At 54.0% G+C, this 15,031-nt stretch overlaps 1 protein-coding gene across 4 annotated transcripts in view; it reads right to left on the bottom strand.

Moving 5' to 3' along the window:
* Positions 1-1,236: 1,236 nt before the first annotated feature.
* The window catches only part of LIMD2 (LIM domain containing 2), a 25,785-nt gene continuing 11,990 nt past the window's right edge, over positions 1,237-15,031 (bottom strand). For 2 of the 4 annotated variants that reach the window (XM_025196928.1, XM_025196925.1), the window contains exons 2-5: positions 8,164-8,301; positions 3,225-3,269; positions 2,730-2,869; positions 1,237-2,098 (exon numbers count right to left, since the gene is read on the bottom strand). In XM_025196928.1, coding sequence (XP_025052713.1) covers positions 1,939-2,098; positions 2,730-2,869; positions 3,225-3,269; positions 8,164-8,301 — 483 coding nt within the window. In that variant the 3' untranslated portion in view covers positions 1,237-1,938. Of the gene's footprint in view, positions 2,099-2,729; positions 2,870-3,224; positions 3,270-8,163; positions 8,302-12,220; positions 12,299-12,494; positions 12,604-15,031 lie in introns of those variants that run through there. The other 2 variants (XM_025196926.1, XM_025196927.1) reach the window with 2 other exon arrangements.

Here is a 15,031-nt window from a genome sequence, read left to right on the forward strand (position 1 = left end):
GCCTAAACTCACCTGCAGCGTGGCTAGTGCCTTGCATGTAGTGGGTCTTCCTGCTTTACTGGATGAAAGCCACTCACTGCTTTGCTCCTTGGGTTTGTTGGGACTTCATCCTGCGCCGCCCCCCCCCGCCATCAGTGGAGCCCTTCAGTAGCATGCTGTCACATGCATAAGGTAAGGGGAGCAGGCTGCATATCATCTCGTGTTCCCAGGATCATCCAGTGTCCCAAGGACTGGCCTGTGCTGTGCTGTGCTGAAGGCTTTTGGACACATTGAGAGACCCAGCACTGACCAGGCAGAGCTGCCTGCCTTGCTGACCGTGCCTGGAAGTTCCCTGGCCTTCAGGAGTCTCCCCATGGCAGCCCTAGGGGAGCTGGGAGGTCTTTCATTGCTATCACAGCTAGGTAGAGTACAGCACTTCACCCAGTAGTCAGGGGAGCCTCACAGCCTGCCCCATGAGCTAGACAGTCCCTAGGCCTTGGGAGGAAGCTGAGGCATGGAGAAGGCCAATGACATGCCCATAGGGGTCTGTAGCTCATGCAGAAAATGTGGGGAGGGATGGGATTGGGACCTAGCAAGAATCACTGCAGGAAGTGGTTTTGGGGCAGTCCATGAGGCTGTGGCTTTCTTAGCTCCCCAAGGCTGGTACAGGCTGAGTTGTTCCTTGAAAGCAGGTCTTTGGGCTTATCTGAGGAGCCCCTGGGCTCTCTAGCTGAGCTGTGCTGAGAGGAGGGTCCATACTACCTGATACAATACTCCAGCCTCTCAGCCCTAATGTGAGGTAGGCCTGCAGCTGGTGCTCAGCCCCCCTGTGTGGCCTATCCATGCCTTCCCTGTCCTCCAGCCTCTGCTGTGGTCTGGACTCTGATGTCCTTTGTGTTTTCAGTGTGCTCTGGTCAGCAAGCACAACCTGGGCTGTCCCTAGGCAAATGCATGTTCCATGTCCCCACTGTGTCACCTCCTCCATTTTCCCTACTCAGATTGCCTGGCTGCTGCTATGGAGGGAGCCCTTGGCAGAACCCACCCTCAGGCTTTGTGGCACTGGCAGTCTGAGGTGAGCAAGGGCTGCCAGCCCCTTGGGGGCTGCACTGGGACCTTGAATCTTACACAGGCACCAGCTTAATCTGCTGCCTTAGTGAGGTGTGACAGGCACTGAGGAAGTCACCTCTATTATCTTCCCAAGGGATATGGTCACCACTGCTACCTGCTCTGGTGCCCCTGAAAGTGATATGCAATGGGAAAGGCTCAGAACATTGTATTACAAAAATAATAAAAAGGGCGCAGAGCCGCCAGGCAAGGCCAGCTCCAGCACAGAACGTACCCATTGAATGGCAAATATAAAAACAGACAGAGCGTGGCAAACAGTCGCAGGGCAAGAGCAGGGAAGCTGAACTGGTCCAGCTGAACTGAGCTGCTGTAAACAAAGTGGGGGGCCTGCCCTCCCCACATCGCCAGCAGGCAGACCAGAGGGTGGGACCAGGCTGGATAGCCCCTTGACACTGGCTCTGGGAGCCTGAAGTCCTCTCTTCCCCTGTGGCAGCAGACTCCTGTGAGGGGTTAACAGAGAGGCTCTCTTGGGGAGGCATAACCTGGTTTCAGCCCAGGGATAGAAGAGCTCCTGCCTAGGTGTTAGCAAGACACCCTTGGACCCCAGGCAGCTCTGCCCTGTTCCCATTTGGGCCCCTGGTCTTGAAGACCAGGCACATTCTGCATTGCAGTTTCAATGGCCCCAAACATAGTATCTCCTAGATCTTGCTACTAAAGGCTCCTCCAGTTCAGCAACACAGTGGAGCTGCTGGTCTTTGCCCGGGCACTGCCGCTCCCACCTCTGTTCCCAGCAGGCCCTGCCAGCACCCTTTACAGCAGCTCAGTTAGCCCCCAGTTCAGCTTTACTCTCAGTGTTGTCTTGGCTGGGCTCGAGGGAAAGGGAGCCAGGCCATATCACGCTGTCTTGGTCCCACTCTCCACCTCCTTGTGCACCCAGAGCTCCTTGTGCTGCTTGCGCCCAAAGCCCTCATCGTAGTTGCCTTTGCTCTTGAACAGCTGCTGGAAGTGGGGCTTGCAGTAGAACTCCCCGTGCAGTGCTGCATAGCTGCCCAGGCTGCAAGGAAGAAGGCAAGGGTAAGCCACCAGCCATGTGCTAGAGGGAGTGAGGAAGTATGGGGGGTATCAGGGAGAGCCAGAGGGCTGCAGGGGCTGTCATGGCAAGTAGAATTATAAACTGAATCCAGGATGAAGGAGTTTATAAAAAGGGAGAACATGAGGTGGAGGGGAGAGGATCTGAGAGGAGAAAAGGAGAGGCCTGGAGATGGGGTAAGGCAGGGGAAAGACCTGTATAGTCTCTGCATTGCTACATGATGCTGTGGCCCTACCCCAGGTCTAAGAGAGGGTGAACACCTTAGTCACAGCTGGTGGGGCAGGATAGGAGAACTTCCCCCACCCCCTTCCCTACTCCTGGTCTGGTATCCAAAGCTGCAAAATGGAGGTGCCACGAAGGCCCTTGCCAAATCATACCCTATAGGATAAGACTGGAGGAGCTGCAGTGCTTTGAGAAGGCCTGGAGGCCTCGCATTTCTTCCCTGGACACCAAGTGTGAGCAAAGGGCTGTGGCTGGGGGCTCAGGCTGGGGGTGCATTGTCTGAATGGGTCTGGGGGGTGTGCGCAGCCCAGCGTCTTCCTCTGCAGTTCCCCTCCTCACCAGGCAGAGAAGACCTGCCACCCTGTCCACACACCTGAGCTTGGTATTGCAGTGCTTGCAGCAGAAACAGGCATTATGGAAGACAAATTTATCAGCCACCAGCCGCTCCATGGGGTAGACGGTCTTCTGGCAAGCCGTGCACGTCTCCTTCACCTGGGCCTTCAAGCTGAATGACTGGGTGGGAATGGAAACCACTGAGAGAAGGCCATGAGAGGGGGCCAGGCAACAGCAAGGAAACCAAGGCCTTTGCCCCCAGCCCAGCCCAGCCCAGCCCTCCCGCCCAAACAGGAGGATTACTGCAAATGTCCATCAGACCTAATGCTGGGGCACTGGTGTTGTGCGATGCAGCCCCTCCCCCAGCCCACATCCATGCCAGCATCTGACCTTACAGCAGCATCTTCTGTGCAGATGTTGCCAGTTCCCCTCCCTATGTCAGGGCACCTCTCCCTCCCTCCCCACTGGCCTCCCAGCAGCTGTTGCCCCCTGAGGCAGGGTATGAGTAAGAGATGGTTGCAAGTGTCATGAGTACCTTGGAGCGCTGCACTGTGCTGCCTCCTGAGCTGCTATTGGCATCCTGCAAGGGAGAAAGAAACAAATAAAAAAAATTAGATATGCCCAACCCACAGCATAGGGATCCAGGGAAAAAGGACCTTGGGGCCAACCAGGAAGCAAAGGGATTAGACCGAGTGTAAGAAGGAGCCTTGAGATCCCTGACACCTTTTCCCCTGGACACACCTGCCAGATGGCTTGGGGTACTGAATCATGCTGTAGCTGGACCATATCCCAAGTGACACAAAGGCCAGGATTGTCCACAGCTCAGCACCCAAGTCTGGGCTCAGGTTTCCTTTACTTGGCACATCAGCATATCCCCACTGGGCAGGCTACCAGTAGGAGATGGCTGTGACTGTAACAGGTACCTTGGAGCACTGCACTTTGCTGGGGCAAAGCTGGTCTTTATTTAGCTACCTCACTGGCACTCAGCGGACTGGCAATCCTGGCTGCAGTGAGGGGATGGCAGGGCCCAAGGATTCTTGGCCCGTGACTCACAGCTGTCGGATGGGCAGAAATACTCCCCAGCCCCAGCCTATGAACTTCCAAGGGGATTCAGGTTCACATTAGACTCTTCACCCACTTACCGACTAATTGCAGCTCTCTTTCTCTTCCCCTCACCCTGCTCCCCCCCCCTCCCCCCGCAACACACACATACTCACACATATTCCCAGTCCATTTGGCTGGGAACATTACATCAGAGGTTTTACCCTGACACCTCAGGAGACAGAACAAGCAAGAACTGAGGGTGTGATGGGCATAGGCATTGCTCTACACAGGTTAAGCTGACACAGGCAGCAACATCCACCTCCTGTAAGCAGCAAGGTAATCATGTGGCTAGGTGGCTGGTTTTTGAGGGGGTTGTTTCTTTTCTGGAAGCAATACCTAAGGGTTAGGTTTTGGCTCTTTTCTGGAAGCAATACCTAAGGGTTAGGTCCTTGTGTGCTGACTGCCCTGCACGCACCCACGGGTGCAAATTGCTCATAGCCACATAGAAGATGGACAAAAATGGGAGAAAGGAGGACGTCACCCACATTTTACAGAGGAGGAAACAAGCACCTGGATTTTAGGGGACATGCCCAGAGCTATGGAAGGAGTGTGGAGCAGGGCAGATCTCCTGGGTCCCATGCCAGAGTCCTACCCACAAAGCAGCCAGCTGACCAGTCCCAGGGCAACCCCACAGTATTCAACCAACTAATTACACAGTGGATTTATTTGTTGTCACCTAAAGCTTCAGGAGAGCTCCTGGTCACAGTCAGTGCTCCTGAACTAGTGTTCTCAGCTCTGATAATCAAGGGATGGGATGATTATGCAGTTAGCAACCTGGCCCTGAGGACTGAGGCTGGGCTCAGGAAGCCAGGTATAACCACACTGTAATAAGCACCCCAAGTATACAGCAGCTGCTCCCATGCCCCTGCCACATTAACTCCAGTGCCTGCTATTACCATCCCTGCACTGTACTGGGCAACCAAGCTGCAGGTGTCAGTGCACAACGCCAGAGGTGCCCCTGCAATGACACAGGAGAGGGTGGTGCCAGCTAATGTCCCTGCTCAGGATCATGCTAGGCCAACCCTAGTTGCACTCCTGATTCAAGGGCGCAGAGTGCATGTGGGGGTGCATGTCAGTCCTGGCCACTTCCCTTCCTGCACCAATAAATCTTAGGGTTTGTTGTTTTGCAGACTACTGCTCCCCTAGCCCTTCCCTGAACTCCAGGTTAGCCCATGGGCAAGGGCAGCAAAAGAATTCACCCTTTCATTTCTGGATCCCTGCCCTGCACAATGTGTACACCTGTCCCAGCGAGGCTTGCCTATGCCTCATTGCAGGAGTTTACATAGCAGCAAAGCCCTGCGACTGATGAACCTAGCAGGCCTTTGCCTGGAGACAAACAGAAAGGCTCACCAGTGCACAGCACCCAGGGGACCAGCAGGCTGGTGTTCCCCTCCCTACTCTCTCTGGCAGACATGTTTGCTGCTCCGTGCTTTTGTTATCCGTCCCTTACGCTCCTCAGTACCACAGGAAATGCCTGAGCAACAGGCAAGATAAAAAAGCTTTCACAACTCCCTGCAGAAGAGGGAGGGGGAGGGGAAGGCAAGGACAGAGGTTTAGAAACATGCAGGGGTGCAAGGCAGCTCAGCTGGGGCATGTGCCATTCAAACACTCACCAAGGAGGCAGTGGTTCCAGTGCGGAGGGGAGCTGTGTGAGGTCCCCCCTCCCCCTCCAATCTGTTGCTGCCTGCCAGCCCCCTAGGATTTACCAGGCCAGCAGCGCTGTTGGTCCTAGTCCACAAAGCTGGCAGCCACTAGCAAATACCAGCTCTGGATTGCAGGCCTCTTTTTTATGCCAAACCATCCCTGCCCCAATGCTCTGGGTGAAGGAGGCTGCCAGAAGTGGTGCAGGTGTGTGTGCACCTGGGCCCTGCACTCCAGCACACAGCCTCCCCTGACCTACATTTCAGCTGCATCGTCTCCCCCAGCCATGGATAGGACAGGGTCTAATGCTGCTCCACCTGCCTCCCTTGCCGCCCCCCACGCCTCACTGCCTCCATCCCAGTCCGCGGTGACCCACTGCGGTGGCCCCGCACTGCAGCTGTCTGCTTGCGCTGGTGCACCCTGGGTGCAAATCCCTGCCAGTCTGCCCTCACTGAGTCTGGGGTAACTGGCTGCACGCAGCCCCAGCCCCATGCAGAGAGCCAGGGCCAGCCACTGAGGAACTAGAAGGCATGAGCAGGCATCTAGCCGTGCCCTCCACTTAGCCCATGCCAGGAACATTATCACCATCGGTCCATCTTTGTTCTGAGCTTGGTAGCTCCTGCCTCCCACCCAGGCATGATTCCTGTGTCACCCCTGAGGCATCATCCATTGCAGTCCCTCAGCCTCCTCAGTCCTTCCAGTGCCTTGCTGGGACAAGAGTCATCTTGTCCTCAGCTCTCCAGAGCCACTCCCCCCTCCTCCTTCATCCTCATTTCCCAGCCCCATTTCATCTCTCCGTCTCTCCCCGCTTCCCCTCCATTTCTGTTTGGGAATGGTTTTGTATAAGAAGCCCACTGGAAACTCTCCTTTGACAAGCTGCCTCCTCAGATGTATCCCAGCTGCTCTCAGTGCCTGGCAGGATGCAGTGAAGACCAGCAGCTTCCTTACACTCATGTCAGCACAAGCTTGGAGTAACACACCAAGGTCAATGGAGGGACAGTGGTGAAAAGGAGAATAGAGGCCCTGGAGAAGGAGCTGGAGCCTCCTGCTTGGAAAGCAGCAGCAGCAGGGTTTAGAAATAAAGCAGCTCCTTCCTCGGGAATTAACTCCACAGCAAAACTTCCACAGCCTCCATGTACCCCGCGGCTGCTGGGAAAGGGGGCAGCTCTGTCCATCTGTCTGCCTGGTCTTCTCAGTGTGCTCAATAGCCATGGTATAAAACACTCTCTGCTTGGAGCCAAAATACACCTGTTTCTAGAGCAACAAGCCATCTCCCCCATCTCTCTTCACTTTTCAGCAGCCTTCTGCCTCAGATCAAGCCTGCAGTCTCTCTAATATCGCATGCATCCTCCCTTGGGGAAAGGACTATATCCTGTCCCAGTCAGGGATGTACTTGAGTTTTTTCCGTCTCTAACTTCTTGGAGCCTAAATGATTCATATGCTCATGACTGTGGTTACAGGCAGCCATGGAAACACAAATAAAAAGTCAGCATAGCAAGAGAGTGGGGAAGCAGCCATATAGTTGAGGCGGCCACGGATTCAACCAGGCAGGTCAGGTCCATTTGTTTCCCCTGGAGAGAGTGCTCTGCCTACCTGTTTCTGCTCTACCCATGCCAAACCCAGAAATGCCACAGTGAGCTGTACCGCAAATGCCCCTTATGATGGCACCCCAACACGCCATAGCCAGAGATCTTGAGAGCAGCAATGAGGGCACCCTCCTTTCCAGCTTTGGCCCAGGCAGAGCAAAAGCAGGTAGGTAGGTGGGGCACGCCAAGCTCCTGACATGCACCCCATATGTTGAGCTTGTGGGAAAAGATAGCCCTGAAATCACTCGGGCCTGGCTGAATCGCTCATTCAGACCTGACCCCAGTTTCCTTCTAACTTAGCAGTTGTATCTATCAGATAACAGGGGCATGCAATTATTTTGGGTGGAGGGCCACTTACTGAGTTTTGGCAAGCCATCGAGGGCTACATGACAGGCAGCCAGGGGCAGATAAATATTAATTTTCTAATTTTTTAGGGGCCCCATGGGCCAGATACAATGGCCTGGTGGGCTGCATCTGGCCTGTGGACTGCATTTTGCCCACCCCTGATTTAACCCAAGCCGCTCTTTTCAGTGAAAGGGGCAGCAATGAACTTGTCAGTTAAGTCATGTAACATTGTTTCTTTCCCCTGATTGGATGGCTGAAATATTTTAAATGAAGAGAATAGTGCTCTGAGCTACAGCTTGGAGCTAGGGCATGATCATGTTGAGTGTGAAACTGTCTGGAGTAGCGAGTGTTTTCACACCCATGATGGAGTGAAAAGGACCAGCCCTCATGTCATGGCAGGCTGCGTTCAATGCATCTGTTCTCAAAGATAATCTACCTTCGCAACCCAGCACTCATCACATCAGCATGCAACGAACATGGAACCTCAGCTCTAGTCACCCACAGCTCTGTTAGCCAAGGTTGGCTCCCCACCCTCTATATACAGCCCAGCTGCTGCTGAAGATAAACAGAAGAGATCTGTATGAGCTATACCTATCAGAGCTTAACTGTTGGAGCAACAATAATCATGGCTGATTACTCAACCTAAACACCACATCCTGAAGTCAGAGCATGTACATTTCCCAGCGTTCGGTGCCCGCTCTGTGCCCTTGAGAACAGAAGAGGGCATGCAGCCCCTGCAAGGCTTTCTGACTCTCCCTAATTGAGCCAGTGAATCCCAGGGGCAAAGAGGATACGTACATGGGTGGAGGTTGTGCTGGCAGGGGCTGTGGCCTGGAACATGGTTCCTTCCTCCTGCTTCTTTTGCTTAGTCCTAGGGTCAGAGGGTGTAGGTAAATGCTCTCTCGTTGCAGAGTTTGAGATGGGCCCCGATGATACCTGAAAAGAAAGGTCAGCAGAAGCACAGCCGTTACAACAGAGCTGCTCCCTCTCCCCATGCAAATCTCTCTGACCTCATGGTTTGCATATCAGGCATCTTTGTGCTCGAAAATGACTGAGTACATTTGCTATCCTGGGGGGCAGGAGGTGGGAGCTTGATGCGACTGCTGGTTACAAGGGGAATTTCAGGCATTTTTGAACTACCTGTCACTGCTGGGAAACTGATGTTTTAGCCCCGCCATGTCCCTTCCTGAGGACACCTTCCTCTTCCCCCATGGGTCAAAAGTGAGAGCTTCAATGGGATTTAAGCACCCACATCCTATAGACTCCTTTGAAGATCTCAGCCTGAGCAGTGAGCTAAGCCTGCCCTGTGACAAGGAATTCACTGGCAGTGATGCAGGTCTGGGGGAATGGAGCTGTTCATTCAGGATCACTGATCAGTAGCAAGGGTAAGACTCCTGCACGTACCCTGGACAGTGACATGGAGTTATGGGGCTTTCCTGCATGAAAGTATTCATCAAACTTAATAGGAGACTGCTGAAAAAACAAGCAAGGAAGTAACACAATAGCTCTTGATAAGCAGCCTCCTAGTAAATGCATGGGGGCAACTATAAGACAATAGCCAAACTATCAACTGCAAAGATACTACTTCCAGGCTCCAGACCACAGTCACACAGCTGTGCTGCCCAGGCTAGGGCCAAAAGGGCACTAAACAGTTAAAAAGACTGTCTGGAGAGAGAAGTGGGGAGTAAGGCTGGAAGTGAACTGCCTGTGGGAAGAACAGGGTAATCCAGTGAGAACTAGGTCCTGGGGTGGGAAGGCAGGCATGCGCACAGACTGCCTACTGCCTCGAGTTCTGTCTTCTCTGGAATACTTCAGTTCCCAGTGAGCAAGCCTTTGCACAGGAATCAGGCTTTCTGCTCACTCATCACCGATTCTGGAGTTGAACTCCAGGCGCTGACCAGAATTCAGGCCTGCTGAGGAAATCGTGGTTAGTGCCTGGAGACAGGGCCAGGAGGAGAATCACATTTCCACCCCAAACCAGGTGGCTGACTGAGACCCATCACTTGAGCCAAAGCATTCAGAGATCAGTAAAGGTCAGGGGTGCAGCCAGCCTGAGAACTGCAATGGTGGAGATGGCGGCTTAGTCTGGTTGTAGCTCTGAGATGGAGGGCCACTTCTGGGCCTCAGTAGGAAGGTCAGCAACCTTCTGTTTCTGCTGGGGCTGCCAAGGCAAGTCTGGGGCAGACCAGCAGTTCCTTGTTACTGTCGAATGGCGACATGGGGTCCGGTGCAAAAGGAATTTAGTGGGTCTTGGTACAGTGCTAACAGCTATACAATCTCCTGTCACAAACCACCAATATCATGACAAATGACACAAGACTGTCAACCTGGACCTATTTATTGCCCCATCACTCTGGTATTGTTGCTCCCTGGCAGCCTTTAATGCCCCATATGGCAGGGAAGGATGCTCTGCTTCCTCTCCACTTCCCCTCCTCCATTTTACAGATGGGGAAACTGAGGCACGGGGAGGATTTGTGACTTGTTTAAGGGACTTGTTTGGGACAGAGGGATACTAGCTGATCTGGGACCTGAACCTGGGGCTCTTAAATCCCCAGCTAGTGCCCCACCTACTGCAGGCGACCTAACTCTGTTCTTTTTCCTTTTTTCAAAGAGCAGCCATGTGGTGCTAGCCTGAAAACCATGCTTCCACAGGAATAACATGCAACTGGAAGAAGCATAAATGCCTTCAGACTTCTCCTGGGCGACTCTGACCTGGGTGAAGACAGTGCAGTGGGTACTTGGGAGTGGAGCACTCGGGGGCTAAGAGCAAGGAGAGCTCTCTGGGGACAGAGTGAGGCCAGCGTTTCATAGACTCACAGGAAAGAGACCTGAAAGGGAGATCATTTAATCCAACCCCCTGCTCAAGGCAGGATCATCCCGGACTAAACCATCCCAGTCGAGTGACTTGATTGTTGTCTGTAAATATAGCAGGTGGGTAAACACTGGGGAGAGAGAAAAAACATCTAAGCCCGGGTTTGGCAACCTATAGCCTGCAGGCCAAAATGTTTGCCTTGATTTTGGGTATCTCACTTGGGGCTCCCACCAGCTGAGATTAGCAGTTGTTGCAGGGGCTCAGACCTCTGAAAATCAGGCCTGAGAGGCCTCAAGTAAAGCACCCAAAATCAGTGGTGGGCCCTAAGGTCTAGTCCCTCTGGAGAGCTGGGGGTGTCCCCTACTGCAGCCCCTCGCTCCATGGCAGGGAGACTGCAGGGCACTGCCGCCTCTCTGCAGCACAGAAAAGTCCAGGGACTGAGCAGGAAGGCTGTGCAGACACTCCAGCCCGTTGGGAGAAAGCAGCTCAAATTTTACCTAAATAATTTCCCGTCTCCTCTGTGGTTTGCTTGTTATTTCCTGCTCTGCTGAGCCGCGCGGCCGGTGTTACGCTTAGCCACGTGCCTATGCTCACAACAGGCCATACACTGCCAGCCTGAGCCCAATCCCTGATCCTGCCACCCCTGAACTAGGGAGTTTGCATTACCAACCCCAGCTAAATGCCCCCCCCTGCAGCCCCCACTAGGCCTCCCCTCTGGCCTGTCCAGGGGGAAGGGGCAGTCCAGGGCCCTCAAAGAATCACTCCCTTCCTTGGGCAACCATGGCCTCGGGGGGATTGGGGGGGGGCAGGCAAACTGCCTTGCTCTGCCTCCTTACATAGCACCCAGCAACCCTCCATGCCCTTAGCCACAGAGAAGACCCAGGAGCTCTGGCCCTCAGTCCCCTTTCCTCAGCCCATCTTTCTCCTTCTCTGAGCCCATTCCCAGCATCCTGGATCCCTTAACCCATGTAGTCCAGCAGGATGCCACCTTGACTGAGGCCTCTAGGACCAGTGATCCTGAAGTTATCACTAGTTCCCTTCCTGAGCAGAGCTGGCTGCACCTCTCCCTGGTCTAGAAACCTAGCAGGAGACAAAATGGCAACCCCTGTGTCCCTTCCCAACCCTGAAAACTGCTGGAGCAGGGGGCCGTGCCATAAGGTGAGGGGAGGCCAGAACCTGTGGGCAAGCTAAGCTAGAAGGAGAGTCCTTGTGTGGGGAGGGGGCAGGCAGCCCTGGTGGCTCTCTCAAGGCCATCTGGGTAAGGCTGGACTTCCTAAGCAACCGCCTCAACCCTTCACTCCTCCTGCAACCTCACCACCACCTCATATAACTTGCCCCCACGTCTCCATCCCCTTCCCCCCAGACTGTAACTAAGGCAGGCAAGTGGGGCACCAGCCCCAGGCGCCAACTATAAGGGGGTGCAAGGATCAAGCCCCCTGCCAGGAGTCTTTGCCACAGCAGGGGCAGCTGTAGGAGCTGCACAGTGCAGTGCAGTGCAGTGCCACACCATGCAGTGTATCCCAGGGGGCAAGTGGGCCAAACAATGGTGCTCACCCGCCCCACCCTGGGTGCCTTTGCAAGAGCAGGTACCGCTCTGCCCCCAACATGCATTCACCTGCAGGGGAGGGAGCAAATGGGCCAGCGGCATCGGCTTCCAGGGACTGTTTCTGCCGGAGCTGACGCTGCTGTAGCGGTAGCAGCAGGGCCTGAAGTTCCCTAGGCAGATAAGACTTCCCTTCCCCTCACCCTGCTCTGCGCTTAATGAGCTCTGGATGCCTCTGCCCTCCCAACTCACCTCCCTCTTCCGGCCCTACACAAAATACCCCTCTCAGGCCCTGCTCAGATACTTGTGTCCCTACTTGACCCCTCGCAACCTTCAACCCTCCCCAATACACAAACAGACATGCCTCCAGTCAGCCTTCTCCTGGGATTTCTTATATCATCCAGGACTGGCATTCCTCATCTTGCGCCCTCCCCACCCTCCATGTCCCCCAGGCTCTCCTGCCATAGGCAGGCACCCGCTGCCCTGCTCGGGGCGCATACCCTGCTCAGAATGGCTCCCTCCTCGCAGAGTGCTCTCAGTACCCGTGGCGCAGAGAAAGGGCCCCCAACACAGTAGCTCCACGTGTGTCTGAACAGAAGTTACTACACATCCTTCCTGCCAGAGGATGGGGAGGCAGCTCTGTTGTGTATTTATCCTCCCAACACCCTATAAGGCAGGACCAGGCCATTACATCACTTGCACAAAGGGTTCACAGCAAGGCTAAGTAACTAAGCTAGGGCACACAAGCAGCCTGTGACAAAGCAGGAGACTTACCCTGGTCTTTCATGTTTGAGGCCACATTGGGGGCCTACCGGACCATCCTTCCTTTCTGAACAACTCTTATCAGAAGCTTTGCATGTGCAGCAGCTGCCAAAGGAGACCAGCAGGGAGGAACTGAGCAACTGTGCCCGCCTAGTGGGCTGAACAGTCTGGCTGTGAAGTGTCCACAGGTTGGCTGTGGCTCCCAGTACTGCAGCTCCAGCTCTGGAAGTGCTAAGAGCACACAGGTCTTGCAACAATGGGAGGGGTGTTTGTACCCTGTCTAGCCTGCAGCCTCTTCTACTATTGGCAGCCGCCACCACTGGGAGAGGCACAAAAAAGTTGCATTTGCGAGCACAGAGGTACTCTAGTGGGTTTTCACTGGCCTAAACAGTGAGAAGAGGTGCATCTCACATAAGAACAGATGGGAAGGGACTGAGGACACAAGGTGGACAGTGCCAGGATGGCATCCTGGCTGATGTCATGTGTGGGACCCCTCCTGCACTCCCATCTCTGCCCTTAAGCTGTTGCTGACTGGTCACTGAGTCCAGATGGATGGGTTCCTGAGCCATTCCTGACACAATACAGAATAAGGATAAATGCTCACATACAGGTTTCCATAGAAACAAAGCAGAGATCTTTCTATTCTTATTTGAATCACAGTTGCAATTAGAGGCCCCCACCAAAATAAGAGCTCTGTTGCTCTAGGAGCTGTATAACGCCTCAGGGAAAGATGGTCCCTGCTGCAAGCAGGGAAGCAACAGGTGGGATGGGCACCAAGGACACAGACAGAATGGGTCATGCAGCACGGTGGGTCCTCGGGGCCACTCATGGTTTGCTCCTCACCAGGGGCAGACCATGCCTCCCAGGTCCTATTGGACTCATACGCAATTGTGTGAAATGGTTACATGCTGGAGAGGAAGGAAGCAGGGCGTGGTGGTTCAGATCACACCCAAGGGCTTGCCAAACCTAGGTTCAGCTCTCTACTCTTACTACTTGCTTCCTGTCTAACCTTAGATGCCTCCTTCTGCCTCAGTTCCCCATGTAAGCAAAAGATAACAACATAGCCCTGGAAGGGCGGGGTGGGGGGGAGGCACAAATGACTGAGAGACACTTTGATACGGAGGCAACATGAGCCAGATCAGAACCGGGGTGAGAGGAGGAAGGATGAAGGGATGACAAACCAAAAAACTTGGGTCTCAGTTGCTGCAAAACCTTGGGCAAATCCCTTTGCCTTCTTAGGCCTCACACTGCCCATCTAGAAGATAAGAGGGCAGGATATTGACCACTTGGTCCTGTTGAGTGAGATCTATCTGTATATGTAAAGCACCTTGAGATAGTTTGGGTGGACTGAGAAGTACTAAGTGTTGAACATTAGTGGACATTGTAGAAATGCTAAGTATATGTCAAGTATCAGTCAGTCCCCAGCTGACACTGCTAATCACAGCAAAGGAGCAACTTTATTCTTATCTTTTGAATGTCCAGATGTAGTTCCTGGTGACGCTCTGCCCCAGCTGTGCTTGGGAGATGGAGCGGTGTCACCAGGATCTCAGTGGGAGTAAATTCCAAGGAGCCAGGAGTGTGTTCTGGTGAGCCAGCAGCAGCAGAGCCAGTCACAGCATGAGAGAGGCCAGCTATGGGAAGCATCTGGAGCTGGGCTTCTCAGTGCCCAGAGCCTCTTGTTAAGAAGGCAATGGCTTTGGGGCATTTTAATCCCACTGAATCCCACTGGAAGGAAGTACACGCATCGCTGTTCTCTCAGTCAGCTGGGGCATCCTCTTAGGACAGGGGTTGTCGACAGGGGTACACGTTGAAGGCCCCAGGGGATCTGCAGCCGCGGCGCAGAGAAGCACGGGTACTTGGGAAGTGTGGCATGGTGCAGTGGTGACACACTTCCCAAGTACCCCTGCTCCTCCATGCCACTGCTGTGTACCTAGGAAGTGCGCCGAAAGTACTTGGGAAGTGTGCTGCTGCGCCATCGTACACTGCCACTGCATGCCACTTGCTGACCAGACGCTGGGGGACTCCCCCCACCTCCCTTGTCCAGGTGGGTACAATCCAGGAGGGGTACCCACCAGAAGGGGTACACTCCTTAAAAAGGTTGAAAACCCCTGTCTTAAGACCACAGTGGCAAGGGAGCTGGTATGTTCTTTGCATGGGTACCAGGAACACCTGGCCACCCAACTTGTGCCAGGGTTGTCAGAGAAGAATAAGACTAAGCATATCATGGTGAATAACCTGCCCTCCCAGGGTTGTACACACAGGCACCCACTCACCCACACCCACGCAGCAATTGGGAGGAAGGCAAGGTAACACCAGGACAGTGTCAAGGGAGCCTAGTACTACTTGTGTTACACTAGCTCACAACATTCACCAGCCTGGTTTGGCTAAAGGCCCAGTCAGTCCTGAGGCCCTGGCTCAGGCCAGCTCCCTAAGACTTCAGCCTGAGCTGGAACCTCTCAATTTGCTTTTGTTTCCTTTTTTTAAAAAATCCACTGTCTCTCTAGATGAAGATAAGGCATCTGCAGGGAGGGGGGGGGGGGGGGGGGGGG

This window comes from Alligator sinensis, unplaced genomic scaffold (genome assembly GCF_000455745.1).
Source record: "Alligator sinensis unplaced genomic scaffold, ASM45574v1 scaffold444_1, whole genome shotgun sequence".
Taxonomy (NCBI): Eukaryota; Metazoa; Chordata; order Crocodylia; family Alligatoridae; genus Alligator; species Alligator sinensis.